Raw genomic sequence first — 27,738 nt, 5'->3', positions numbered from 1 at the left:
TTGAAAATCCCACCCAGCAAAAAGACATAAGACTAGAATTTTGAAGAGAGGTCCACGCTTTGACAGCCATTGAGGATTGAGCACTGACTTCAGGGCCCTTTCTGAAAAATCACTTTTTTTAAAAAAAAAAAGCTTCCATAGGTAAAGCTTACAACAGCTACAAACAATGGCTTGACAATGGGGGAAAAAAGATGGTAAGGATAGCAATGGCAGTAGTCAGAGGTAACGCCTCTGCATCTTCCTATAGACCTACAGAGAAAGCAGTTTTTGATGACGGCCTCAGCAGCACCTCAAGCTTCTGTGCTGAGGTGTGAAGCAGCTGCAGAATGGACTGACATGAGGGAGGAAATGGATCAGGAGGAATAAGATGAAGAAAGAGAAGACAGAAAAAGCAGGCTACCATCTAATTATGTTCTCGGTGGAAGAGAAACCCAGAAAAATACCAAGATGAAAAAAGTTTTAAATCAGCACCTTCCACTAAAGGCAAAGATGAGATATGACGCTAATAAATATTATCTCACCAACACACAGCTGTAACTCACTTTCCTTGGACCTGCAGCTGATAATCAGGTTAAAGGGAACAAAACTAAGAGATCCAACACTTGGAGCTCTTCCCTCAAGTCTAATTTCACCATGGAATATATGCAATAAATACGATCACATCATTGCAGATTTGGTATTTCTAAGCTTGAGTTGTAGTTTGATTTTCCCTGAATTTAAAAAGCTGCATGCACATCCAGGTGGATTATACAAAACAACTGCTCCAACTGCTATATCACTACATTTATTTGTACCTAAAGAAAGAATTGCAGAGCAAGAGAATTGTATTAAGATACTGAGATACCACTTTTCGCTAAAGTGGCCATTGAGATATCAATTTACAATGCTAAGTGGTCCACAAAGGTGTAGAGAAACCTTTCATTGTAAAGGAGGACTTCATATTAAGGATAGTTCCAAAAGAAGCAGATTTAAAGCCAGGACATTTCGTAGTTTTTCTCATCTTTTTTATTTTGGAAAACATTTTTGTTTGAGTGACTTGATGGATTAATTCAGTTGAGTTGAAAGCTTAGTAAACCTTTTGATTACTTTGGGGGTTCACAAAATATGAAGTTGTAAACTTTTTTGCTGCCTGTTATTTCAGTTATTTCCTGCCTTTCCTCATCAGCCTCCCAAAGCGATGCAAGGACAAAACTAAATTAAATGTGTTTATATATTAAAAGAGTCTTAAGTTATATAAAGTTTTTATCACTCAGCAGCTGCCACAAGCCAAGCTGGCATAAATGTTCTCCATATTCCACTGTGCTATAGCACAACATTATACGTGCATCCGCAGACACAAAGTACATATCCAGATCTTGCATAAATTTTGGGCATCATTAGAAAGTTCGTGATATGTAGGAAGCAGTAAGCTAATATGTAGTTTGGCTGAGGAATAGAAGATGCTTTGAATGATGGCAGTTCAATACAATTACAATTTACTTTGTATATTCATTAGAGCCTACAGTTACAGAATTTGCAGGCACATTGACAAATCCTAATTTTTTCCTCTTAATCTTTCACATTTTGTTTCATTTTTTTAAACAAGCTATGTGTTTTGCTGTATTTTACATCTGATTTCATTTTGACCCTTACTTTTGGTCCCCACATGGAACAAGAGCCTAACAACACTTCAAAAAATCAGTTGTTTAACCTTTGCCTTTGCTCCCAAGGTTGGCACATTTGGAACGAGCTCCCCATGGCAGACCAATACCTTGCCACCCCATAGCACTGGCTTGTTATTGCAATAAAACCATAATAGTCAGATACGCTATGTCACACATACACAGTAGTGAGACATAATACACTTGGGAATGAAACTTCTTTACGGGATCAAGCAGGAAATAAACTGGGCCAGAATGAAAAGCTCTGATTTAACCAAAAATACCCGAAAGAATAGCAAAAGGGATACGATGTGATTAGCCACGTTGCTTTTCTTGTGCATGTTCTTTGTCTCCCAATTCTGCCTATTGCGGAAGTTCTCAATCAAAAACTACCTGCCCTAGGCCCCTGCCTAGACCGTGTAAAGAAGAAAACCAGTGTTTCACATATACATTGATTACATTCAAATATGTCTAAACGTTAATGTATTTCCTCTCAAACACTTTCCTACAGTTAACCAATCCATTATTGTCTGAGCAGTAAGATCCATCAGCTGTCTAGTTAAACATGCACTTAAAGTGACAACGTTGCTGTTCTAATCTTGAAGTCTTTCTGCCAGCTTTGCTACCAGAAAAGGTGGGGGGGAGCGGGCAAACCACTACACTCTGTAATGAGGGGGAAGCAGTGGTAAGAGGGACACCGTCTCCTTTTAGTGATCTTGTTTCTAGCTGAAGAGGTGGAAGTCTGAGCAGCTTTCCTTCCACTCCCAGCCATCTGTTATAAAACATAATAAAGTACAGTCCTGCATCAGCAATTATTATTGATAAAACAAAAGTGCTGTGCCATAATCTTTAAAACAGGATGTTTAATTTTATCAGTCTACAGAGGAACTTACTCTCTTTCACAGAGCTACTGACTAAAGGCAATCTAGATTCCTGCCCCCCCAACACACCTTCCCCAATACGCAGCACATTTTGTGCCAGTGATCTCCCTGGAGTTTAGCACTGCGTTATCTACGTTTTGGGGGAGAGGGGAAACCTGACCTCACATAGCATTTTACAAGGAAAAGCTATATGTCAAAGGGCACTAGTACAAATACCACAAAAATAAAATTAAGGAAAATAAGATGGACACAAAAAAACCCCGCAACCCTAAACACAATAGAAACAATACTTTGTGTTCCTATTTTAAGTGCTTCTCTCAATGCTATATGCATAGCAGCTAAAGGCAAGCTGGAAACCAGCCAGGTCCTGGCTGCCAGCAAAAATTTTGTCACCTCCTTTGAACATCTGAAGTATGTTTACCCAATAGATTTCATTAAATTACACTTCCATTAGGAAGCATACAATGTTGATACTCATCTCAAAGATAAAAGGGATCGCTAAGAGGCATGTCATCCTGCTCCCCAGCTGATTGCTATTTCTGGGCCAATCAAGGAAAGGAGCCAGAACAATACTTAGTTAAAAAAATGCAGCATCTCCCCAAGGACTACATACTAAGAGACTGCAGCTCCATTATCAAAATGAGCATATCATTAATGACAATACACATACAGCGCGTTATTTTAATACAACTCATACACAACAAACAAGCTGTATTTGGGTCATTAGCTGAATTTGTAAAGCAGTATTTCCAAGGGTTAGAAACTCCTTATCAAGATATGAAGTTTATAGGTTGAGGGGGAAACAAATATTTCATATGATCACAAAATGCGGTGAATAGAACAACACTGTGTGGTTTGAAGTGCATTGTAGTAGCTACAGAACAATAGGCTATTCAAACACAAGTTCACATTTTAAAATAAAGCAGAAGTAATTTAAAACACCAGGCACTGTTTTACTAAATATCTTAGAGGGATAATGAAAGCAAAATGCCACTAATGCAGTTTATATTGTATGTATCACCTTTTAAATTATTTTTATTACAGTACAGTTGAAAAAAAATGCAAGAAAGGACTCAAAGCAAATGTTACAAACAAAAAAAAATATCTACAGGAAAAAAACCTGTGCTGGTAGTGAGGCAAGATAGTAAGGAGGGAATAACACAAGAGACTCTAATTCACAAGTCCACTAGGACTGTTTAGCTGTTATCCTACAGTAGGCTGAACCTTTCCTAGTGGAGAGGAGGAGATATCTTTGTCGCTAAGCATCGGCATTAGATGTATGATGTTTACTGTGCTTCCTAATCTCCAATTCACATAACAGCAATCAAGGGAAGAGGACAAAACCAAAACCATACTAATTAAAAACCGAAGTAAAGGAAAGGGCTGGGAGGGGATACCTCTTCACAGCCAAGCTCTGCCTAGTCCTTTTGCAGCAACCTGTGATTAATAATCTCTAAAAACACTCCTTGCTCAATATTCTGCAATCCAGACTTCAGCCAGCCTCATTCAACATGCAGGCAACCTTTTGGTTTAGCCATATTTGACATATCATATGAACTCCAATTATCCATCTTTTTGCAATTAATCATCTCACAATTACATTTCCTGCACTTATAAGCATCCAGCTGGGAACTGAGTTTTAATCTAGGAAATAAAAAAAGAGGATTCAGGTTTCTAACAAATTACTTCTAATTAACCAGAACCTTTTCTAGTCATTTCAACCTAAAGATGCCTACAGCAAATGAAAGAATTTATTGTTAGCATTCCTAATGATATTTTAAAATTTCATTTCAATTTCCCCAATGAGCAACTTTCAGGAAATTCACCGCACTTACGTCTACTTAAACAAACATTCTGTTAAACAGGAAATGCGCAACAACAAAAAAACCTAGGGGAAGGAAAAGAAAGCTGGTATTAAACTGTGCAGAAAAGCTGCTAAATAAGACTAAAGAACCAGAATGCTAATTAAGGGCAATTTCCAAAAGTATGCTGAAGCTGTGCTGCCCAAGCCCTACCAAAGTTCCTGGGAATCTCAAAGCTAAATTCCCAGATAATGGTTTAGAAATGAAACGTACATTTTTCAGGATAAAATGATTAAAATTAGGTCCGTTCTACTACACAAGGCAGCAATTTACAGACAATATAAAGGAAGTGGGTCTAAAGAAACCACCTGGCTAGGTAACACAGAAAACTAAGTCAATGGTGGTTAAATAGCACATGAAAGAGCTTTGCCCACAATGTTCGGTGATTCCTGCAGGGAGAGATTTCGAATAAGACTCATGTGAAATACGCTTATTGCATCATTGGGAACTGCTTGGTATCACAGGTAGGTAACATGAGGTAAGTATCAAATGTGATAGAATTTTATTTACATTAAGTCTTATCAATTTGCTCCAACTGTTTTAAAAAGTCAATGCAACCATTTGACAGAATATGATTGTTTTAAAGTATACTTTTCCTGTTTTTTGGATAGTCAAATACTGGAAGGTTTCCTGTCAATTGTGCAGTACCAGAGATGTACACCACAAATCTGTCCATCTAACTAACAAAACAAAAACAATATGAAACAGAAGAATATTCTTGGTAACTACTCTTAAGTAATACATAATACCTAAATCAGTTTGCTAGCAGAAATATTTCAGCTTTGATGGTTGGAGTTCATTAATGTGCTACCAAAGCTTCTACAGTACTAAATAGGACTGCATTATTTAGCTGATTGATTCAATACCAAGTAGTTAATTATTCTGGAAAAAGAGTTATTTTTAATGCACCTAGAGCCTTCCAAATCTATTAAATTTTATATGCCTGCACCAACCTCCCATTACCTTCTGTTTCATTAACTTCCTCTATAGGCACTTACAGAACACCAAAACTGTTGGTATGTTTTTGTTTTTACTTATAACACAGAGGTCCGATTGTGACTGTGGACATCTTTTAAATTACTTAAAACAAGAGAAAAACAACAAAACCAGTAGTAACTTCCTCCATAACTAGTAAAACTTCAGCAGATTGTAATCCCTGCTACAACAGCAACAGCTTTAACGTCAGCCATACAAGTGCCATGAACACCGACCTCCACTTCCTAAACTTCTGCTGAACTTCTCTCGCACACAGAGTACAGTATAGTCTACAAGGTAAATGGAAAGGGTGGATCATCCTTGCTGAGGTCTGCAGATACATCTTTAGCTATTATACAGACAACATTCAAATTACTCTGTGTTCCTAGTTCTCTGAGATTCCAACCTGAGAAACATGTCATGAAATACCTACCAATGCATTTCCAACCATACCAATGCCTTTCCAATACTGATGAAGGAAGATGTGCATGAAGAAGCAGCAACAACATGATGGAAAAGTTTGTCTTAGTTCTGGAATTAGTCACCAAAAGAAAGAGAGAAGAGGTGAGATGACGGAAGGAGGACTGTGTGAAGTGCAGCAAGCTGTTCTTCCTCAAATTCCTTACACAACTAAAGTGGGAAAGTGAGAGACAAAACTCAGGGAGGTTACAGGCTTCAGTGGGAACTACGCTCACTGCTATCAGGATCAGAACTAGCATTCTGAAAGGAGTGCAAGATACTCAATATCTCAATGCCTATGTTACATCAGCACTGCGAAATCCCATCATCAGAAGTCCCCCACTGTGATACACAACAGACCACGTATTGCTTACCCAACCATTAGACAATAGGTAGATTTGCCTAGGTGCATGATACAAAAGCATTACTTGAATAGGTTGGATAAAGTAGTTTTAGGTATGAGAAAGATCAAGGACAAGTAACTTACAGGTCAGCTGAGACATGTGGCCCAATTTCATAGCTCCCACTACCAGTAAGTTAAGAGCAGCATTTTATGGGGCTGGTGCACCTGAGCTGTACAATGATTTTGAAAAGGAGTAATGGAATTGAGACAGTGCAAGAAGAAAAAGCACAAAGCTCTTGTCAAATGTGCTCTCTTCCAAACTCCCGATGGCAATAGGGGCCAGCTCCCCAGAGGTACCCGCACCTCTAACGAGACCTATAGTTTCAGATACATACCGCATGGGCACGGTGCCAGGGAAGTGCAAAGGCTGGAGGCTCCTTGAGGACTGAGTAGCTGCGGGGGGCTCCCAGTGGCAGCAGGGCAGAGCCTCGCTGTCAGGACTCGTCCCACCACCCTGCCAGGGAGCATGGCACTGGAGACAGCCTTGGCATCGGGCACCTCTGGGAGGCCAGGCCAAGGCTGAGCCAGGCAGTCACCCAGGGGCTGGGGTCTGGATCAGGCCCATGACCAGGGCCGTGGTGGGGCTGGAGCCTGGCACCACTATGGGGTCGCGGGGCAGAAGCTGGCAGCCCTGGGCTGGGCTGGAATTGGGCCTGGGGCTGGGCAGACCCCCAGGGGTGGGCAGGGGCAGGGAGGGCTGGTAGTGCCCACAGGGCCCTGACACACTGGAAGCTGTGGATAACTTTACACAATTTATTAGTAATCGCTGCTTGCAGAGGGTGCAGAAAAAAGGTTGAATAGATAACGCTCCGTGGATTTACGTCACCATTGAGCAGACTACGGTCACATAAATTAGAAATATTTTGTACACTAAGCAACCCTGACCTGTGTTAGAGCCAAGGCCATACATTCATTGCAACAATAAACTGCTCTAACATGAGGAATAGCATTTTAAAGATAATTTTATTGTTTTACTGCCCTTGAGTCACCCTTACAAGCCCTGAACCATCGACAAGTCAGGAATGAGCAGGTGATACTAGAGAGATTCAGAAGAGACTAGACGAACATGAAAAATAAAAAGAATTAAAAGAAAAAACATACTCTCAGCTGTAGTCATTTAAGTAGGAACACCACAGAGAAAAGCTCTTAAGTGCAAATCTTTCTTATTGCAGCGTTACTTTCGGTGGCACATGAAACAGCAATGATAACAGGCTCAAAAAAAACTTTGAAAATAAAGTTAAAAGATACATGTAACTTAAAACTAACATCTTTTCCTACACAGAAAGGTTAAATTGTGGGGTTGACATTTGCATTTGTTACGTTGTCAACGCTTCCTGCCTATCAGCCTATGTACAAACAATATCTAAAGATGTCATCTACATATTTATACCAAAGGAGTTTATGAACAAGACCTGTCAGTATATTTTAACACCTTTCCAAAACGTCAGCTTTCATCAGGTATAAACACAACATGTTTAATTTATTAGTTTGGTTTAATATAAAAAGTTGACAATCATATGTCACCATAACTATTGATAAGGTAAATAAGGACTACAGGAAAATGTCAAAAAATTATTAAAATGTTTCTCAGCTCCCTGAATCAAATTGGATTTATTGGCTTTTCTCTGTCAATAAATGCATCACACATTTTTCTTCATATGGCTATTTTTGAAGTGATGTGTCCAACAGTGAAGTTTACAGATAGACTATAATTCTTTGAGAACCTGAATTACATTTTGACTGTTTGGGGAATGGGAAAGGGGTTCATTTAATGAAAAAGAAAAACCCAAACTTGTCCACTTGTATTTAAACACACAAAGATTTCTTCTTCTGAAGTGATTTGGGACATGTTAAATGTGGATACAAGTTAAAATGCGATGCACGAGAAACTTTGAATATAACCCTGCAGTTGAGCAATGTAATACATTTATTTCCACTTTCTGCAATAGGTGTCTGGTTCGTTTCCTTCGAGACAAATGCTATCATGCTTCCACCTTTTTTAGTTATAATGTCAGGAGAATAACCTATTCTTCTCACTTCTTTCTAGACACTATCAAAAAAAAAAAAAAGAAAGAAAAGAAAAAGAAAAAAAAGAGGGCAGAACAGCCTAATTTCAAGAAGCTTTTCCCCCCGCTGCTGCACAGCCATACCCCTTAAAAATGAGGCATTCCAGACAGATTGTGATAGCTCTTTAGAAGACAAACTCATTTATCTGAAAGCAAGGATAAACTCAATTGTCTAGGTTATTTCAAACAGTTCTTCCCAAGCCAAACCCAGGACAAATAACAGCCAGTTACATAGATGAGGTTAAAGGCAGGGGGAAAATGAAGAATAGACAGGTCAGTGACAGGATATTTCGTTTCTGGAAAAGGAATTTTTTTCCTCAACAAGTCCTACTCTACACCTCAGCACAAGACATGGAGAAGAATTTGATTATTATATAACCCAAGTTGATACTATGATTTAATACTATGGACATAAAGAACTATTGCATGCTAAAGTCTCTTAACCATTCTGTAAAACTTCTGTGGCAGGAGAAAGGATATTGATTTATAAAAATACATTAGGCTTGCTGAATGTACCCTCAAAGATTTGATTTGGATTTCCTATTGCTTAGATAACAGGAGTTTTTACTAATTCAGGTCACTTTTGCAGTAAAAATCATAAATGCGGATGGTATAGTTTAGGACTTAGTTATGGAATATCTTAAGCATCAGTCACTATCTTAAGCATCAGTCATGCTTGTTTGATATCACAGATTTGACATTGAAGACCTTTAAAGTGCATTGGAAATGATGGAAACCAAGAGGCTTTGTTTTTCCGTTCAAATAACGAGTGGGTGAAAGAACTGACACATGATCTGTCGTAAATAATCTTTACATAGTGATCAAAATGAAAAGATGATCTCCAAAAATGAAGGCAGTCAAAACTTACTAATAACCAAATTTCAGGCTATGAAGTCAGACACTCTGCTTTTCTCCATTTAAAAAATGAGAAGAGGAGAAGAGGAATGGAACTTTTCAGAGGGCCCACATCTCCCACAAAAGAAGGAAAGACCTAAAAGGATATTCTTGCCCTAAAATGATACATTTAACAACATGAGAACAGATAACAGATCTTGGAGTTTTTCCAATGAATCAATGAATATGTCCCTGAATTTCTGAATACTGGAAAAAATCATCTCTATCTGTAGAAATGGTTTCTGAAGCCTTATCTACATTAGGAAGTGGTTCTGTATAATAGGTTTAAATCAGTAGATCAAAGCAGTTGCTGCTGAGGCACCTACATCTCTACTGTATGTGATTTCAGGTATTCTCTATAGAATAAATTTAGTTTAGTCCCTCAATCAGACTACCTCACCTCACACATGGCTCAAAGCTGTCTGAAGGACCAATCATTAGTTCAGACCCTTCTTTCCCCATTAGGACTGGAGTGTGTTTGGTGCACACCTGAAATGAAGTTTCCAATTTGCTTTTCTCAAAAAGCAATCCTGTTCACATGCATGTACAGTAAAGTGAGGAGAACAAAGGGATTCACTTCAAAAATCGCAGTGCTGCCATGCCAAGACACCACTGTACATGAAGCTTCATGTAGGTGAAAAGACCCCAGCTAAGATATTTTCTTTTAACATATAAATGATTTGCAAACTGAGGCTAGATTAGGATAGAAAGTAACTCAACAGGTGTCCTTAGCCGAGTACTTTTTAGCTACAAATTAAGAGTAAATTCTTAAAGTTTGTCCCAGAAAAAGAAAAGTGAAATTGAGGAGGAAAAGGAGGAAATTTTCCTTATATCCTCTCTAAAATTCATGCATTTTAAACCAGAATTTCTACACAGCAGAAATGCTGAGCTACCTATCCGCATTGCTAAAGGCAGCAGACATAGCATGTGAACGGAAGAAGGAGACCTTAATAACGCACTTGAAATTGACTCCACATATTGGCAGAAAGATGCAGCCCAGTTGTCTTCAACTGAAATCAAGATCTAAGAGGAGGACAGCATGACAGAGGATGAGGAAAAGACAAAAGGAGCACTGAGGGCTTATAAAGGCTAGGAAAGTGATTCAGGTTAGCAACCCTAACTTAATCCTGACTTTTCTCTAACTTTTTATCTTGATTTAGTTTGCTGAACCGACTTTGTGGGAAGCTCATACAACTGGACACAGAGAGTCTAATTTCTCCTGAAGACTGGGCAGAAAGGAGAGGGAAATCACATGGTCACTTACAGGTATTAATAATATTGGCCTACAAAACAATACAAAACCCACAGTCACTATAAATCAAGTTTGGGTTTTTTTAATAAACTAATTTTTAAGCTATAGTTAAGAGCCCCTTCTTGCCATTATTAGTTTTTACTCCCAAACTAATCCTAGCTGTATAGTTCTCAGTCATTTTTAAAGGATGCTAGAAATTATAACCAATGAAAACCTGTAGTTTAAAAGATAGCTGCTAGTAAAACATCAATAATAAACTAGCCTATACTTCCTAAAGAAAAAAAAATAATCACAAGAAATGCATCAATACATCAACTCAGTTCTTTGCACAGTTCTATTTATTTAATGTTCCTAATCACAGTACCAAAGAACTGTACTCATGGATGAGAAACCCTTTCATGCTAGGTACCATGCAAAACACAGAATTAAAGAGGATCCCTGTGCCAAAACTGCAGTTGTACTTGTATGTCCCCCAAAATAACCACTTTCATCGATTAAATAAGTCACTTCTCAAATTTCAAAACAAGAGAATTTAGTTTGATATTAATGCCACTATTTTCCTCTTAAATCAAATACTAAAATACCACCTTTTTCTTGGTCGGTGACATGCCCTAGAAAAGGTCAGACTTTGATTTAATAATGCCTCAAAGCCCTTTACTCATGAATTAGTGGAAATGGAGGTGCTATGTTTATAATACAGGGGCATTTTCCATGTAAGGTCCAATTCAAGGTCCACTAAACACAACAGAAGTCTTTCCTTTGACTTGCCAGACTTTGCATTGGAGTCTCTAGTGAACAGGTATAAAGTTAGAAATTGCAATTCAATTTTTTCCAAAAGCCCAGCTAATGTGTTTCCACATTGACCAGGAGCGTAAGTTGGCAAACACTACCCTTATTCATTCTAGTCTTAACTTCTCTGGAAAAAAAACAAAGACATGTTAGAAAGTTGAGGGGATTCAAATACCACTCAATGGGAAACAAGCAGAGCACCCACCCCACCAATTTCTTTTTCTTCCACACTAGGTACCAAATATTGAGTCAGCAAAAAGCTTTTTTCATCATGTTTTCTGCTGGGTTTTAGTTCTTAATATAGCAGGGAAAAGGACTATAATCTATTACTGATCCCAGCAGCTATGTTCCTGTTTAATATCTGCTCTTTATATTTCTACTCTCATTTTCTTTGTATTGATCACCTCTTTTAGGAGTGAAATCTCTTTAATGATTATTAAACACTGGAATAGGCTTATTTTCCCAGCACTGTCACACTAGAAACAATTTATAAAAATAGGATCAGAAGTAAGAGAGGTGCTTTATTTGATCCACTTTTTATAAACGTATATGAGCATTAAATTGTCAAATGTACACCTTAAAGAGTGTTGACTAGTCTTTGCAGGCTCTTCTCCAACTATGTAAGAAGAACAAGCTTAAATAGACTTAGTGGCAAAGGACTACTTTTTGTTGTGGTTTGTATAGCAGCTTGTAAAGGGAAACGGACTGTGCTTGGGACTGACTACTAAATGATTGCAGAATACAAATAAAAAAGTTAACGAACAAAAGAACAGAGATTTTGACACTTTTGCCATATGCCTCATACAGCAAAGAGCATTAGAAGACGACAAAAATATTAACATGCTTCCATCTGCATTTTGTGATTTATATTCGTTTTGTAGGCCAGAAACAAAACAACATCTCCACTTTTATAAAAGCCCACCTTCACTTACCTGCGCCAGCCAGTTTTAAAGCAGCATAAAGTTCCTTCTGTGTTTGACACTGGTGTGTTAAAAAGAATCACTGTGCAGCACAAGATGTGAAGGTTTTGTCAAGGAGAAAACAAGCTAACTTTTTGTGTTTTAGTAATTAAGTAGCATTTTTACGTATTTACAACTTGCAAATATTAAAATGTAAATATTTAAAGGTTTAATACTTTTCGGGACAAATAAAAGCCTGCCTACATAAGGAAACAGCACTCTATTCAACACAGAAGGCATTTCCATAAATATCTACTTTGTTCTAGGGTTAGAGCTTGGGAGAGGAGTGGAAGCAAATTTTACAGTTTGAGTAAAAATTCAACAATAAGTTGTAACAAAAAGATGAAATGAACTGATTCTATGATTTGCCTTAACAATTTCTAACACTACGAAATTTGTACTTACGCGATAGTTCTTCATAAAGGCTTTTTAATCCATTGTAGTAGATTTCTTAAGAGAAAAGCCAAAAAACCCACTAACTAAAATTAACTGTTTCTCTTGCATTAAACTTAGTATTCCATCTTTGGAAACCCCAGATTATTAAAATAAACCTACACAAAACATGGTACTCTAGAAGTTCAGTTTCTTGGAAAACATCTAAAAGTTAATACACAGCATCGCTAACGCAGCTCTCCGTAATTCATCAGAATTAAAGAGAGAAAGAATTAAAGAGAGAAAACACTTATCACTGTTTCTTATTTCTCTTATTAACAAATCTATAACACATTTGCACTGACAAGAATTTTTACTATGCTAATAACATTAATTTACAGTCCGTCTCCTGCTAGTCTATAGAAAAGGTCTTCAGCAAACAAGGCAACTAAAATATTATTTGTACTGGCAGAATATAACAAATGAATATATTTGTAATGATTGACAGCATTTAAGGACCAAACTTACAAAACAATCGGTTGAGCAAAGACATTTTTTATGCTCTAATATTTGCCTATAATGCAATAAGAATTGCAATAAGCATTTAATATATAATATCGTACAAAAAAAATCCCCTTAAATTCTGATTGAGAAAATATCAAGATGAGGCACACCCTCTCAAAGTTGGGTAGAAATAGATACTTTTAACATGCTTGTATGTTAAGTTGTATTGCTTGTATTTCAAGTTTAATTTAATGAAAGCAATAGAACCCAGCAAGCAGGCCAAAAAAAAGCCATTAACCACTTGTTTACCAAACTAATTTTTGGCATGGGACAGTTAATCAATCACTAATAAAATGTTCACCATTTTCCAGACTGCAACTTCACCATAAAAGAAAGCTATTTTTGACCATGGCAATTAGTCTCCTCACGTTTCAAACACTAAATTCTATTTTCCCATTAATTTTTAAAACTATGTGGTTTTAACTTAAAATAAACTGTACATCAAAAGAATGGAAAATAAACAGCCAGGAACACAATTTGACGAATTGGATTTATTTAGTTTATTTAGCTAAACAGGGTCCATTGGATCTCTTTAATAGGCTGACAGTTGCACTGGGCTGGTTAATAAAACATTCAACACAGTATCTTCAGCCAATATAGAAATGCAAATCCCACCAGAAATATTTTATTCATGAAACAGTAATTTCAGTTACTACCAAAGCAAAAAAAGAGAAAAGAAACAGGGAGAACCGCCCCCCCCCCCCAGCCTGCTCTGCAAACACACAGTGCCATCTAGTGTCAGCGCCTGAACAAACACACCCAGGAATCTGAACAGGTCTGTAATTAATCCGCCCAGTGTCAAAACGTTATCTTCTCGCTATCTTTTGCCTTATCAGTAGCACATGTCTTTCCCTGTTTTGCAGTCAAACACGAATTAACCTCGCTCTAGCTGGAAAAAAAGAGAAATAACACGTTAAGGAACTTGAGCGTAGTTCTAACCTGAAAAGCAAGCATGTAAAAATGACGGGGGTTTTGCTCAGCTTGTCTGCTTCTCTTTTTGAAATCTTCACGTTTCTAACTCATGCTAGAAACCAAATCAAATTTCTACTCCTCTGAGTGCAGGAGAGCCCATACAACGGCAGGAGAGTGAGATATACCCTCTGCTGCTTTATTCGTCATCACAACTGACAGCTCAGTTCCAGTTGCAGAACCTTTATTACTGCTGCTATCAAAAGCAGGACAATGGCAGCCTGCTTCTTTTTGCATGACAGGCAGGAGAGTATCATTTGACTAAAATAAGAAATCACTGAGAAAGAGGAAACATTAAATTCTTCCTTTCCCCTCCCCCCCGCAGAATTCGCCTTCTGCATATGAAGTTACCTCAGCTGCTGGCTGCCTACAAGTACTTTTGAGGGGACATTGACAAGGAAGACCAGAAAACAGATCTAATTCAACGTTGGGAAGTGAAAGTTTAAACCTAAGAACAAATTATGTATAAATAGAGAAGTGATGGTACTTTATCCCTGGGAAAGTCTGATTAAGGCTGGCATTCAGACACCCCTAAAGGCTGGGCGAGAGCAAGTACAAAAATCAGTGTTCCTATACCAGAGTCCAAATTATGAAGAATTCCTATGACACGTCTTAAATAATATTTTACAGAAGGATTTCTGCCATAGTCCTCTGTTTAGCTTTGTCTAATACAGAAAGATCTTGTGTTCATAGGCAGAAAGGAGAGCAAGAGGCATGAATGCTTCACGTGTATTGTATGAATTGGTACACCTTTCATCCATAGTCCTCTAGTCAAATTCAAGAATTACCAGACTTACCAAGATGTTTGCTGGCTGTACCTTTATTTGTAGTCAGTGGGCCAAGTCTAGCTCTCCACAGACCCTTCTTTAAAATCATTTCATCATCTCCACCATAACAGTCACTGACTTGCTCAAGGACCAACAAACAACAATGGCAATATCTCTGAAGAGAGTTATACAAGTCCACAGGAGTATCAAGGTAAAGCCAGTTGAGAGAAAAATCTGGTTAAGGAATTCGATTTATCTACAATTAAGATTTTCTGCTTGGTTGTCATCACCCAGCATATCATCTCTTCACAAATCACATTTTGAGATGCATCCTACTGGTCAAACACTGAAGGATTCTTTGTAAACAACTCCTATAGAACTATAAAACCAAGAAATAAGATGTGCTTCACTGATCTAGCCTCGAAGGAATCTCAATTAAGATGATCATAACCCCTTAGGTTAATTATAAATTAAGCATGTTAACTCTCATCTTTCATGCTTTCCTCTAAGGAAAAGCATGTCACAACTAGTAAATTTTATGGTGGAACAAAGTTCCTTCCCTCATCATACTTGCACACAAAATTATACAAGTTTTCTTAAGATGAAAACAAACAAGGCCAAGTTTTCTAGAGGCGATGTAAGTCACACTATCTCTAATCTTCCATTAAAAACAAACAAACAGAAAGAAAAAACAAAAGAAACACCCACAGTTTAGGCACTGAACGTTAACCAAAAAAAAAAAAAAAAAAAAAGGAATATTCTTTCCTGCATCACCTTTTTCCCATTTAGAAAATGAGAAATTAAAAATAATATACTGCAAAGGGTCAAATAATGCCTCCACCTTCTACCACAAACCCACCAAGGTGTGAACACAAGTAAAAACAAACTGAAGACAACATGGAATTTTCCTCTACAGAAAAGAAGTTAGCCTGATGTTCAGCAGCAGCCAAGTAGCCAATATCATATGAAAAGTTATTAGAAAAGGAAGAGAGAAAAAAAAAGGTACCATTGTATACAGCAGTTAGAACATAGCGTAGAGGTCTGATTACCCATCTCGGGAAAGCTACTGCATATGTGAAATGGCACAGCAAAGGGCAAAAAATATGTTCAGAAGCATGAACTGGCTTCCTTAGGAGAAATCAGGCTAGATCCTCCATTCCAGGGTAGAGTTTAACAAGGCAAGCTAAGTAAGGCCTATAGAATTTTTAATTGCATAAGTAAAATGAGTAGAGAGCAGGGGGGTTTTTTGTGTGTTTTTTTTTTTTTTTTTTTTTTTACTATTGCCAAAAGACAACTAGAGAAACCCAGCAAAATTATCTACAACAGGCTTAAAACTGTTTATATACGCAGCGCATAGTTCAGATGGGGATCTCATTATCTCCCAATACGTTGACATGTCCTAAGTATAAATCAGGTTAAATACTAACTGGACAAATCTGTGAAAGAGAAGGTTATCAAGGCTATGAAGAATGCAGCTCTAGACACAACCTTCTAGCTCAAGAAAACCCTAAATTGCTGACTGGATAGTCTGCCTTGATATTTGGCCTGGCCTTTCTTCCTTTCTTTCTTTTTTTTTAATGCATGTACTAGTGGCTGCTGTCAGAATACTATGCTAACTGGTCCTTCAATCTGATTCACTAGGGCTATAGGCATTATATAGGAGTATATAGTATATAGGAGCATTTTGAAGGGACTGGGAATATGGAAAAAAGAAAATCCATAAAATAATTGGACTATTCAGAAAAGACTGTATATTCTTATATATTTTCTGGCTTCAAATGGCAACACAGTTTCTATAAAATCTGCATTTTTAAAGCAAGCAAATAGCGAATGAGCAGTTCTCTAGTCCTTCGACCAACACCACTCTTTAGTATTCAAAAAACATGAAGAAAATACTCCATTTTGTTTCTGCAAACATGCAGATGGTAAAGAGATGTAAGGTGAATCACAACGTTAAAACAAAAAAGAAAAAAAGAAAAAAAATTGAACAGCATGACTGGTTTGGCCACTTAGGTGAGACTGAGACTACAACTAATTTTAGCCTTATCTGTAAAAGAAAAAAATAGATTTCTTTTCTGGTCAGAGAAGAAAGTATAATCAACAGTGACTGAAAATATGTGACACAAAACATAAGCCACTGAAGTCTGTGATATTAGAAAAACCAACCTATGGTCAATGTTGGTCTACAAAATATTTTCTCAAAATTAGACTGACAAAATACACAGTCAGATATTTCAAATTCTCTCTTCTGAAACTTATCAGTTTAATCTTGTGTGCCTTAAAACACCTTCTCCAAAGCCTCTGTTGAGAAGAGCTATACTACTCACACAGAGAAATTAAAACTAATTTCAAAAATTTCTAATTTGTCAGAAAGATCAGGTCTTTACTACAGGCATGCCTGCTTGTGTAGGGTGTGTGCATGTGCACAACATCTACTCATGGTGGGTTGCTTCTTTTTAATAATGTCTTTGAGATGCCACAATGAAGCTACACATATCTGTTCCACATGCAGTTTACAAATTTGTAACTATAAAGATATAATGCTTTACTTTACAAATGGAAATAATCCAGCAGCAACAGCCCAATGTCTAAACTTCTAGCTCAATCTGAAAAGCTAAGGAAGACTCTGGGCCATAAATATATCTACTGCTTACTTGTCATTTGACAAATGTCTTTCATTATGCTTACAGCACTACAAATATTTGTCTGGGCATGCGACTGATACATAAATAAGAGTAGCAGTATTTGCGAGAAGCAGCCAGAATGCCTGGCACAATTACATCTGCTCTTCAGGTTAGCTTCTGGACTCAGGTGGTACCTCAGAGTCACCCAATAGAGTTAACCTCAGCAAATGAAATTCCACTGATGATCTCCTTAAACATTTTTAAAAACTGAGCACCAATTGCCATTTTAACAATTATCTTAAACAGGAAACCTGTAGGACGTATGAAATGGGAAAATGTATCTTAGCTATTGACTGAAATTACTGCTAGAATGCCAAAAATATTTAAATTTAGGTAAGTTTGTACAATGTATTTGTCTAGACAATGGTGGCTTCTCCTCATCTTTTCTTGATTTAAGTTGATTCCTCAAGGTCAGAATAACCAAAATCTGCACCCATTCTGAGTCTTTAAAAGGAATTGATTTAATTCTACATGTAACATTTCAGCAGAAATACACAACATGTGGAATAAGAAGAATCAAGGAGAAGAACTAATCATGCAATGTTAAACTATACGTAGTAGAAATAATGAAGCCAGATGACTAAAGGCTTCCTAAGCAGCTTAATGTATAAGATGATTAACCATACTAAGTTTCAGCATGTAATAAAATTAGTCATTAATACAACAAAAGTAATTTTATGCCACAAAAATATGTTTCTCTCCATCAGTGTGCATGGCAGAAAGTATGCTTTGGGATACACAGAAAATAGAAAACATGATGAACACATCTCACTTTGGAAGAAGCTTACAACTATTGGTCCAACATTTCTGAAAAGAAGCATGACTTGTTCCTATGTTTTTTGATGTGGTCACAGGACCTCTTCCTTACTAGGGGGGGCGGGAAATGCCATTCAAAGAACAGACCTGCAATATTTATTTCATTAAAAACACACACACACACACACACACACACACACACCCCCACCCATATCCACAACCACAAGCAAACTTCTAAAAAGAAATTAGCCTGCTTCCCTTTCATCATATACAGTCAATGTCACATAGTAGGTATGCACAAGGGCAAGTATGTTCCTGGTAGAAAATGAAGTTGCTTATATGAGCACATGTTGGTTTCATATAGCAGTGAGAACATTTGAACTAGCCTCCGGAATGAAGGCAAAGGGTGCTCTTTTAGCCTCAGACAAGCTGTAAGAACAGGAGCTAACAAAAACTACCCATAAAATTTACCTTTGTGCTACCCTGACAGAACAGGAACAGTTCTTAGGACTCCTCCTTTTTTATGACAGCTATATTTCTTGTTGAATATACCCATGTCATTCCCAGTACTGATTGCGAGGTACTCATTTTTGTAATATCAATATTACTGAGTAATACAGTCTTACTGGATTTTTGTATTTCTCCACATATCTGAATGCATCTGATGCCTCATATTTCAGTTGTCCTGTTTTCAGGACAGTGCCTGCCTTTGTTTACAATGCCCTGATGAGCCAGTACATGAAAATCTTGGGGTGAACACAAATACTAGCAGATAACCACACATTTGTTATAGTTACAATTCAAGACCAACTGGGAAAGGTTCAGATCAAAGTACATTGATAAAATCTCAACAGCCTTTTACCATTTCTGTAAATCCCTTGTGTTTAAAGGACCACTAGCTGTTTTCAGATAATACTCGACCAAAAAACCTTTATTTGGAGAGGGGAAGAAAAAAAGAAAACACTAAACGGTACATATACGTTTAAGATTACAAGAAAATATAGGTATTTTTGTATTCACAGCTTACTCCATAGTCAGCCACATAGCTGAGAAAAAAATATTCACAGATTTAAACCACAGAAAGATGCATCAGTAGGTGCAGAAGAAAAACTGCTCACAGAAATCTTGGTTTCAATTTCAGGAGCCTGGTAGCAGGTGGCCCCAGGAGCTGACTCAACCCAGAAAGCAGAAGTGCAGGGTCTCTGCAACTCCACTTCGGGCCACAAGATAGAGCCATTACCACACCTCTGCAAGCCGCTGCCATGCCCAAGCCTGGTACCCACCAAAGGTCTGGGACTACAGCTTTCAAGATCTGACAAGAAGGCAACTCCACTCTAAAAATGCGGGATTGATATATATTAGTTGAAAATGAGGTAATAAAACTAAGATTTACCTCTGTCAGTCAAAAAAGACAATGTAAGCTTTAACAGTTTTATTCTGGTACATAAAATTTATTACACATTGTAAACAATCCTGAAACTTAGCTTTTCGATATGTATGAAGTTGTTGAACAGTAAACTATTGCAATGTATCACTTCATGTTTGCTCTATTCTAATATTTCTTCCCAAACAACTGCATTTGAGATTGGGCCATATAGCTCTTTGGTCTGACCTGGCACACTCATTCTTCCGTTTACTTCGCAAACCAGATGAATTGCTCACTATATGACCATCCTCTTCCCAAGGACAGCACTGCATAACACAAGTGCAGGCATCAGGAACCATGGCTTAGCTTCTGGTTTAAGCTGAGGTTTAATACTTTTTGTTTGTTTTCACCATAGACATTGACAGTACTGTGGTATCTGAGTTTTTTTAATGACAAAACTAAGCTATTGGTTTTTTTTCATTCCCATTAGCCAAGAGGGGGGGGCCAAGAAGGAGCAAGGTGGCTTTTTCTCCTCAAACACCATTTCATGCAATTACTGGGTTACCAACTACCCCGTGCAATACGATGGCATAGATGTCATTGCCTCCAGGCACACCTCTGTGGACTGCAGAGAACTGATAAAAAATTGAGTACAAGACTCAAGATAACAAAACTAAGCGATGGGGGGAGGGGGGGGGGAAATATCTGTTTGTAACTTGTTCCTGTTTGATTAGAAAGTTAATTACTGAAGCACAAGCCATTCTTGGAGTAACTTTTCAAAGTGCAGCTTAAGTAAGCTCCAATACATATTTTTCAGAATATACTTCTGGGACAGTAAAGTATGTAGAGGGAACACTGCACATTAAGAGGCTCAAAAGCCACAGTATGTAGCAAATAATATCAAATTGATAGTCCAGTGTTCTGTCATTTTTATACCTACGGCCCAAAATCAAATCAACTCACCATGATACTACATGTCACAACTTAAACCTTAATGTGGTCCATCCTTCAAATAAAGACATACCTCATATTTCCTTCTCCTAACTAATATATTGCTGTACCATTGTCTCCCATAACTGCTTGGGTGAGGGCAAGTTTTCTACATTCTACAAAGACCTCACAAGAACAAACTTATGTTCATTATGATGAATGTAAAAGAAAACTACCAGTCCCGGTTACTGCATTCACTTCAAGCTTGAAATATATGACTTGTTTAAAAAACAAAAACAAAAAAAACAAAATCCAGGCACACTATAAGCTGATCTATATAATTTTTGCAATTTGTTTGACACAGATTGTCTCCTTAAAATGAAACACACTTCAAGCTGATTGAGAATTACCCTCTCCTTGGAGCAGATGTTGCTTCATGCAGGAAGAGCCAAGCCAAATACAATGGAATCCAGCTGAGTTTCCAATTCCATTTATAAAGATCAGCACGCAACTTCGCAAGCTCACATCAGCAGGCAGTTTGAAAGAGAGCTGAGAATTTTCAGCAGCAAACCTGTAAGCTGATCCTGAAACCACCAGCATCACTCCCAGTTAAAAATTTCCCTTCACCTGTAAAAGTGAATTTGTTTTAAAAGTACTTAGATCTGCTTTTTCTAAAGGTCTGCTAAAACTCTTAAATAAACTCTGTATGCTTTGCTTACAGTCAAACAGGTCACAACTCATTCAGGACAATATTCAGACAGAACACTCAAAAGCATTTTCATTTTGGCAAACATTTTCAACTTCCTACCTTCAGTGGCTCTGCTGCCAGAGCAGCTTATAGAGTCAAAATAACATTTCTTTTCCTTTATCCTCTCCTCCTCTTCCTTCTTTGAACTTGCAAATGAATCATTTTGCTATATAAAGTTTCCAGCAAGTTGCTATTCAGCTGGAAAGTAAGCCAAAAAGGTTCTCAAACCCACACATACAAACTTAGAAAAATGTTAGTACTTAGAAACTGGAATTATAGAGGGAATTTAGTTACAATAACATAGTATTTTCTGGAAAATTGAAACTTTTCCAAGCATAGCTGTTGGGTTTTTTTAGTACCTTGCTCCATCATTCACTCCATTTTCTTTTCTTCATCTTTTGCTGAATGCCATGCTTGGGTTTTGGGGCGCTTTTTCACTATTATGATCTGTTCCTGCCTCTCTCCCACATTGTTTTTGCTCTCTCACTCCAACCACAAACTTATGTTCTTTCAATCACATAATTCCTGCTGCTCCTGCTTAGACATTTCTTCCATGCTCATTTCTTCTCTTCCATAAAAAGTGTGTCCAGTTCTGAACTCTCCTATTCCATATTGCCTGTGAATATGAAAGCGTCAATTCCCCTTTTCTGGATGCATAAGAAAATAAAGCCAGCAGCAAATATGTTGACAGGGAATTCTCCTACATTTGAGAGTAAACAGCATTCATTTCTGGTCTAGAGACTCTGCTCTCCTGGAAGCTGCTGTTTACCCAACAGAGTCATGCACATTTCCTACACGTGAAATGCACAAGATTGTCTCATGATTTAAGTCTTTTTACTTCTAACATTCCTCAAACTTTACAAAAGTGCAACCACCTTTTAGCTAATACATTTTTGTGCGACTCTTCAACTTGGCAGAAGCACAGAGGAGTGACAGTCAGCTGGATTTCTTGGCTGCAGGTATAAACATTCACTCCCCTCCCCTGAAGGAATAAATGCTGCCAGCAATCCGAGGCAATTCACAGCTCCCTAGTGAAATGGCAAACACTGCCAACAGTTATTTCTTTCTCCCCACCCTGACAGAACTGAGCTGCTGCCAATTAGCATTGCATTTTCCTACACTTTGCAATCCCTTTGAACCTTTTCATGATTTTAGAGAAAACAGTTTTGTTTCTACATAAATCTGTTCCCCACAAATCCTAGTCACAAGAAAGGGCTGATAGTTGTAGCAGAAACCCCTAGACAAGAGAATCTTGCTGGTTGAATCTATTACTTGAAAAATGTAGTATTTATAACCAATTTGTACAAAAGCCAAGAAGAATCCAAGTGCAATGGAAAAGAAATCACAGAGACTAAGAAATGAAGTGCGCATGAGACAAACTACATTTAAAAATTCCATGGACTGGAGATTGTATTGCTTTTCATATTACTGTCTGCATTACTACAAGCTATCTTAAATGGACTGCTATTCTGCGCTCAGGATATACTCATGTTACATATAAGGTATTAATTCTGATGATCTACTAGTCATTCCTTTAGAAGCAGGGTTAAGATACCTGGCTAATTTTGCTGGGGCATAAACACATCTGATGGCACAGGAACAATTCACATCCAAGACAAAGAGACTCAAGGCTACCAACCTGAGTATTAGTGAGACTGCTACAAAAGGAAAAGCTACTCTTACCCAGTTAACTTTTCATCTGTCCATAACTGCAGCAAGGTACATGCAGAAGAACTCTCTCACACTAGTCAAAAATATCCTCTCAATTGCTTGAATAACTGCATAAAAAATGAATTAAAAAATTCTCATGGATGCCATCTTTATGTGATAAGTTAAAAACTCACAAAATCAGCTTCAAGTTTTCCCATTTCTTGTTTGTAGCTTCTCATACGACTGCTGTACATTCCCCGGCTTTGAGGTGGTATCTCTCGAACTTCAAGCTCCATCTGCTCAAGCTAGCAAGTAAAAATAAGGAAGATGCACATATGTGAAAATGATAATTAAGGTAAGGATCAATTTACCTAAACTGTTCACAAATACCAAAAAACATTTTTTGTTTATTAAGAATACTGCTGTTTAACCTGTGGTATAGAAATGTTATCAAAGGTTATCAAATAAAATGTATTAGGGTGTATATATATATTATTGATATCCTATCAAATATACAAACGACACGATTATTAATATAAACAGTCAGAATGAATGATTCTGATCAAACTTTTCTGTATTTCAATTCCAAATGTTGATGAATACATTTTATTACAAGAAGCCAGTGAAACTGAGGTTAAATAACTTTCTGCAAAGAGCATAATTCAGGACATAGCCTATCTCCTTATAGGTGTTCATTTTTGGAAACCTCTAGGTGAAAAAAATACACATATATATTTTTTAATGCGAGACAGATATCTATACAGATTTATATCTATAGATAATCTATCTCACATTAAAAATGTATTTATTACCAGCCTCAACAATTCTTGTTCTATCAAAAAATACTTGTTCAGTAGAATTAAGTAACCAGCACTTTCTGAACTGGTTGCCTAAATCTACACCCTAAATCTATATTCAGCTATATTAAATATCAGAATTATAGGGCTGTAATAAAAAGGCTGTTGAAAAACTGGTGTACAGTTGTATATCTAAAACTTCAGAGATATGTTCTATCTGTAACCCCTTATATTTATTTTTACCATGTAGAACATTAAGGGGCCTTAAACTCACAAATACAGCACAGAGTCACAGGAAATCAAAAGGAGTTAAAAGACAGGGCAAATCTGCCTGCTGATTATCTGCCCACTGGGTCATGGAGTCACCTGTTTAGAGTGCTGTCTGTTCTGGGATTCTGTTTTGCACAGCAGAAGAATCCCCCACCTGCTTTTTAAAATCTTTCTGACTTTACTTTAAAAAAATAAAGTACAGTACAGTAAAGTACAGTAAAGTAAAATATTGGAATGGAAATACCTTTCAATTAGGGTCCCAAACCACTAGTTACAGGTCTTCACAAAGGACAGCTACAGTTTATTAGTATGTAATTGCTTGCTTACACTACAAAATTTCAGCCTCATGCCAGAAGAAAAGCATCTGAATTTAATCAATGAAATTACCAGATACTGAAATAAAAGTCATTCAGTCTGATCTATTCTGACTATATACAAAATGGTATTTAATGTCATTAACTGTAAAGCAGAGTTTAATTAAATAGTTGGTAATGAACTGAAATACACTAAACTAATTCTAATTCTACCCAGTTCTTTTTCTCAGACTTAACTTTCCAAAAGGGTTTTTATAAATGAAGCTGATAGCTGGAGTTAATGGCTTATTTCTTATCTACTTCATTTCAATATATTTGATTTCAAATGTTTCCATAAACATAGAAAACTTTCCTTACATACACAGAATTATATGTGCAAGGTCAGAATATTTTAATGAAGTCTCAATCCTTATCTATTATATAAAAATGAAATTATCTCCCGTACAAATCCAAAATTTGTATCAAGAATCAGATCACAGTCCATGAAATCCAGAATCTTCATTCCAAAGAGTCAGTATCAGAGACTGTACAGTCAAAGGAAAATGTTCATCATGTACTTCGAAACATTACAGGCAATGATGAAGAACCCATGTCTGAGCTGAACAAAGTTTAACACTTTTTTTGTCATCATGAGATTAAACAGGTACATTTTGTGCCTGGGCTGATAAATTCCCATGCCATGTCATGCAGAAAAAAGTGGTTCAGGCAGATGTCAAACTAATTGCAACCTCACTTCATGCATCTTCACTTTCAGACTTCATACTATTGGTCATAAAATTGTATTTTTTTCATACACAAGCAAGAAGAATATAGCTAGATTCTACAAAACCTAGAAAAACCCTGGCACTTCAATCTCAAAACACCTGAAGAAGCTGAAGTTTTCTTCAGAAAATCTAAATGCTCAAAGTTCTTTTATTGTTTATATTCAAACATGCCACCACTGCGGTGAAGCTGAGCATGTTGGCACCTAACTCTCACCCAAATTCATAAACTAGGCCCCGTCCTTAAGTCTCCTCAGGGGTTTAACCTAGTAGGATTGCTCCTGACAACACCCAATACACTCCCAGCACTGAGTACAGCAAAAGCAGAGCAGCCACAGATATTTCCATTCAAAAATATAACAGGATGAGGTAGTGCCGATGTTGTCCATTGAGACTCCAGAATAATTCTCCCTCTCTCACAGGAACATTTCCACGTGTAAATTGGACTACAACTGAATTGGCTCTGGAGGATTAAGGATGTCTTACATAATATTTCAAGGTCTTTCAAACTCTATTGCTGAATATTGGTAACTAGTCATCAGTATTCTCAATGTCCTGATTTGGCTGACAAAGACTCAGTTGTGATCCACATTCCTTCAGAAGAAACCCACATTGCATCCTCTGTAAATCCAAGGAGAAACTTTTTTCACGATGAGGACAGTCAAGCAATAGAATAAGCTGCCCAGAGAGGCTGTGAACTCTCCGTCTGCGGAGGTTTTCAAGAACTGACTGGAAAAAGCCCTGGGCCACCTGGCCTGACCTCACAGCTGACTCCTGCTCTTTGAGTGGAAAGCTGGACTAGCGACCTCCTGAGGCCCCTTCCAACTTGAATTATCCTATGATCCCCTATTACTATGCAGACCAAAACCTCTCTTTTAATGACATCAATCTGTTCTCATTAATGCATGAAGCCTTCCTTAGGTATCCCACTATCCTTGCACTTCAAGCCATCATGAACAACAGGCCACTCCACTACGCCATTTACTCCATGACAAAAACATTTCTCTACCAGGAACCATCCAGCCTCCACAATAGCAAAGTTTTGCTCTCTCTGCAAAAAAGAGATGGATTTCTTACCTGTAGAAAGACTATTAAAAAAGGGCATAAGCAGCAGCCGACTGCCCAGCTAGTGGCAGTCTCAAACATATTTGGGCAAAGTTCACAGCATTTTCTGAAACATGTGAGCTTCACTAACCTATGCAGATTCTAAAGTCCTTGGGCTAAAAGAGAGATCTAAATGAAAAAAAAGCAAGCGCTTAAATAAGAAATATCCTCGCATTTGCAATGCTGTAAATTTTAATTCCTACAACAATTTTCCGATGTGCACTTCATAAAACATAAAGGCATGTAATTCATGGCCAGATTTTCTTCTTAAAAACAGAACTTCATCCAAAAATGTTAATTCTAGCTCTTCTAGCACATTCTAGATGTTATACTTCAAAGAATCTCTCTAAGCTTATCACAACATTCATCTTCCTTAAAATCACAATTAAAAAAAAAAAAGAAATGAAACACACTCAGAAATTACTGCGTGGAATGCAAGAATGACAGGCTATCTCTCCAGAGACCTCTTACTCAACATCAATGTCTTGAAAAGGCAACCTGAGAGTCTGAAAAGGTTTTGGTGTCAGCTCTGTATATATTAGTTCAATTAGAGTAGTGATTTTAAAGCAGACAATATTTTAAAAAAATCAGTGGTTAGCCAATGTAAATATCAATAGTCAGTATCTCTACAATAATATTTATAATACATGAGATGGTTATTTCCTAACTAAGTAGAAAATAAAACAAAATCTGCTAATCCCAGCAACGGTGCTTCAAGAAGCAAGCCAATACATAAAAACTATCAGTGGCAAGGAATTAGGTTTGCTTCGGTTTTCTGCTGCAGCCCTTAGTTTAAAAAGGGGATCTTTTTAATCAGTTCTGTTATTAGCAGGTTTGTTCAAATTGATTTTAAACCCAAGCCTTGACATTAATCATTAACATGTCAGGTAATTGCTTAAAGCCAATAATTGCATGAAGCACCTGTCTAGTAGTGTTAGCAACAAGATCTAAAACAAAAGCATGAAGAAAAGTCAGTACATTAAATTAAGTTCATCATTAGAAGGAAAATGCTGAAACAGGATTTACTTTTTAATCTTATAATAAATACAAATTTAGATGATCTTTTTCTGACATAAGAAGGGAAGTAATGAGCCATTAACTCAATTGCTGCTCCTTCCAATCTTACTTAGAATAGAAAACCAAATCTGAATTTTTTTTTCACCAGAACACCCATGCCACAATTTCTCTGTATTGCCATATCCTTTCTTTATTTTTTGTCAAGTGGCCATAAAGAGGAGGGGGAAAAAAGCCTTTCTATATTTTTATTTTCCTTCATCTATTTGAAAATGGAAGAGCCTCAAAGCCTTAATATATCTTCAGAACATCCTCATGAGGTGGAACAGTATTTTTATCGTATTTCTCACTGAGAATACTGAGTCAGTGAGGTTAGGCACCTTGGCAAGGTCACTGAGGCAGCCTGCAGTGGAGTCATCCTGAGATTCAGCTCTCCAGTGCTCAGTCTGCAAGCCTAAACTGAACTGAATTGATTTCTTAAAACAAAAGCAC

General features: G+C 37.3%; 1 protein-coding gene across 5 annotated transcripts in view; it reads right to left on the bottom strand.

Moving 5' to 3' along the window:
- VTI1A (vesicle transport through interaction with t-SNAREs 1A) overlaps positions 1-27,738 on the bottom strand; it is a 283,570-nt gene that overhangs the window by 245,896 nt on the left and 9,936 nt on the right. For all 5 annotated transcript variants that reach the window (XM_026117483.2, XM_026117480.2, XM_026117484.2 and 2 more), the window contains exon 3: positions 23,181-23,291. In XM_026117483.2, the coding sequence (XP_025973268.1) occupies positions 23,181-23,291 (111 nt within the window). The remainder of the gene's footprint in view (positions 1-23,180; positions 23,292-27,738) is intronic.

Source organism: Dromaius novaehollandiae, chromosome 6 (assembly GCF_036370855.1).
Source record: "Dromaius novaehollandiae isolate bDroNov1 chromosome 6, bDroNov1.hap1, whole genome shotgun sequence".
Classification (NCBI taxonomy): domain Eukaryota; kingdom Metazoa; phylum Chordata; class Aves; order Casuariiformes; family Dromaiidae; genus Dromaius; species Dromaius novaehollandiae.
This window is presented reverse-complemented; position numbering and strand designations above follow the sequence as displayed.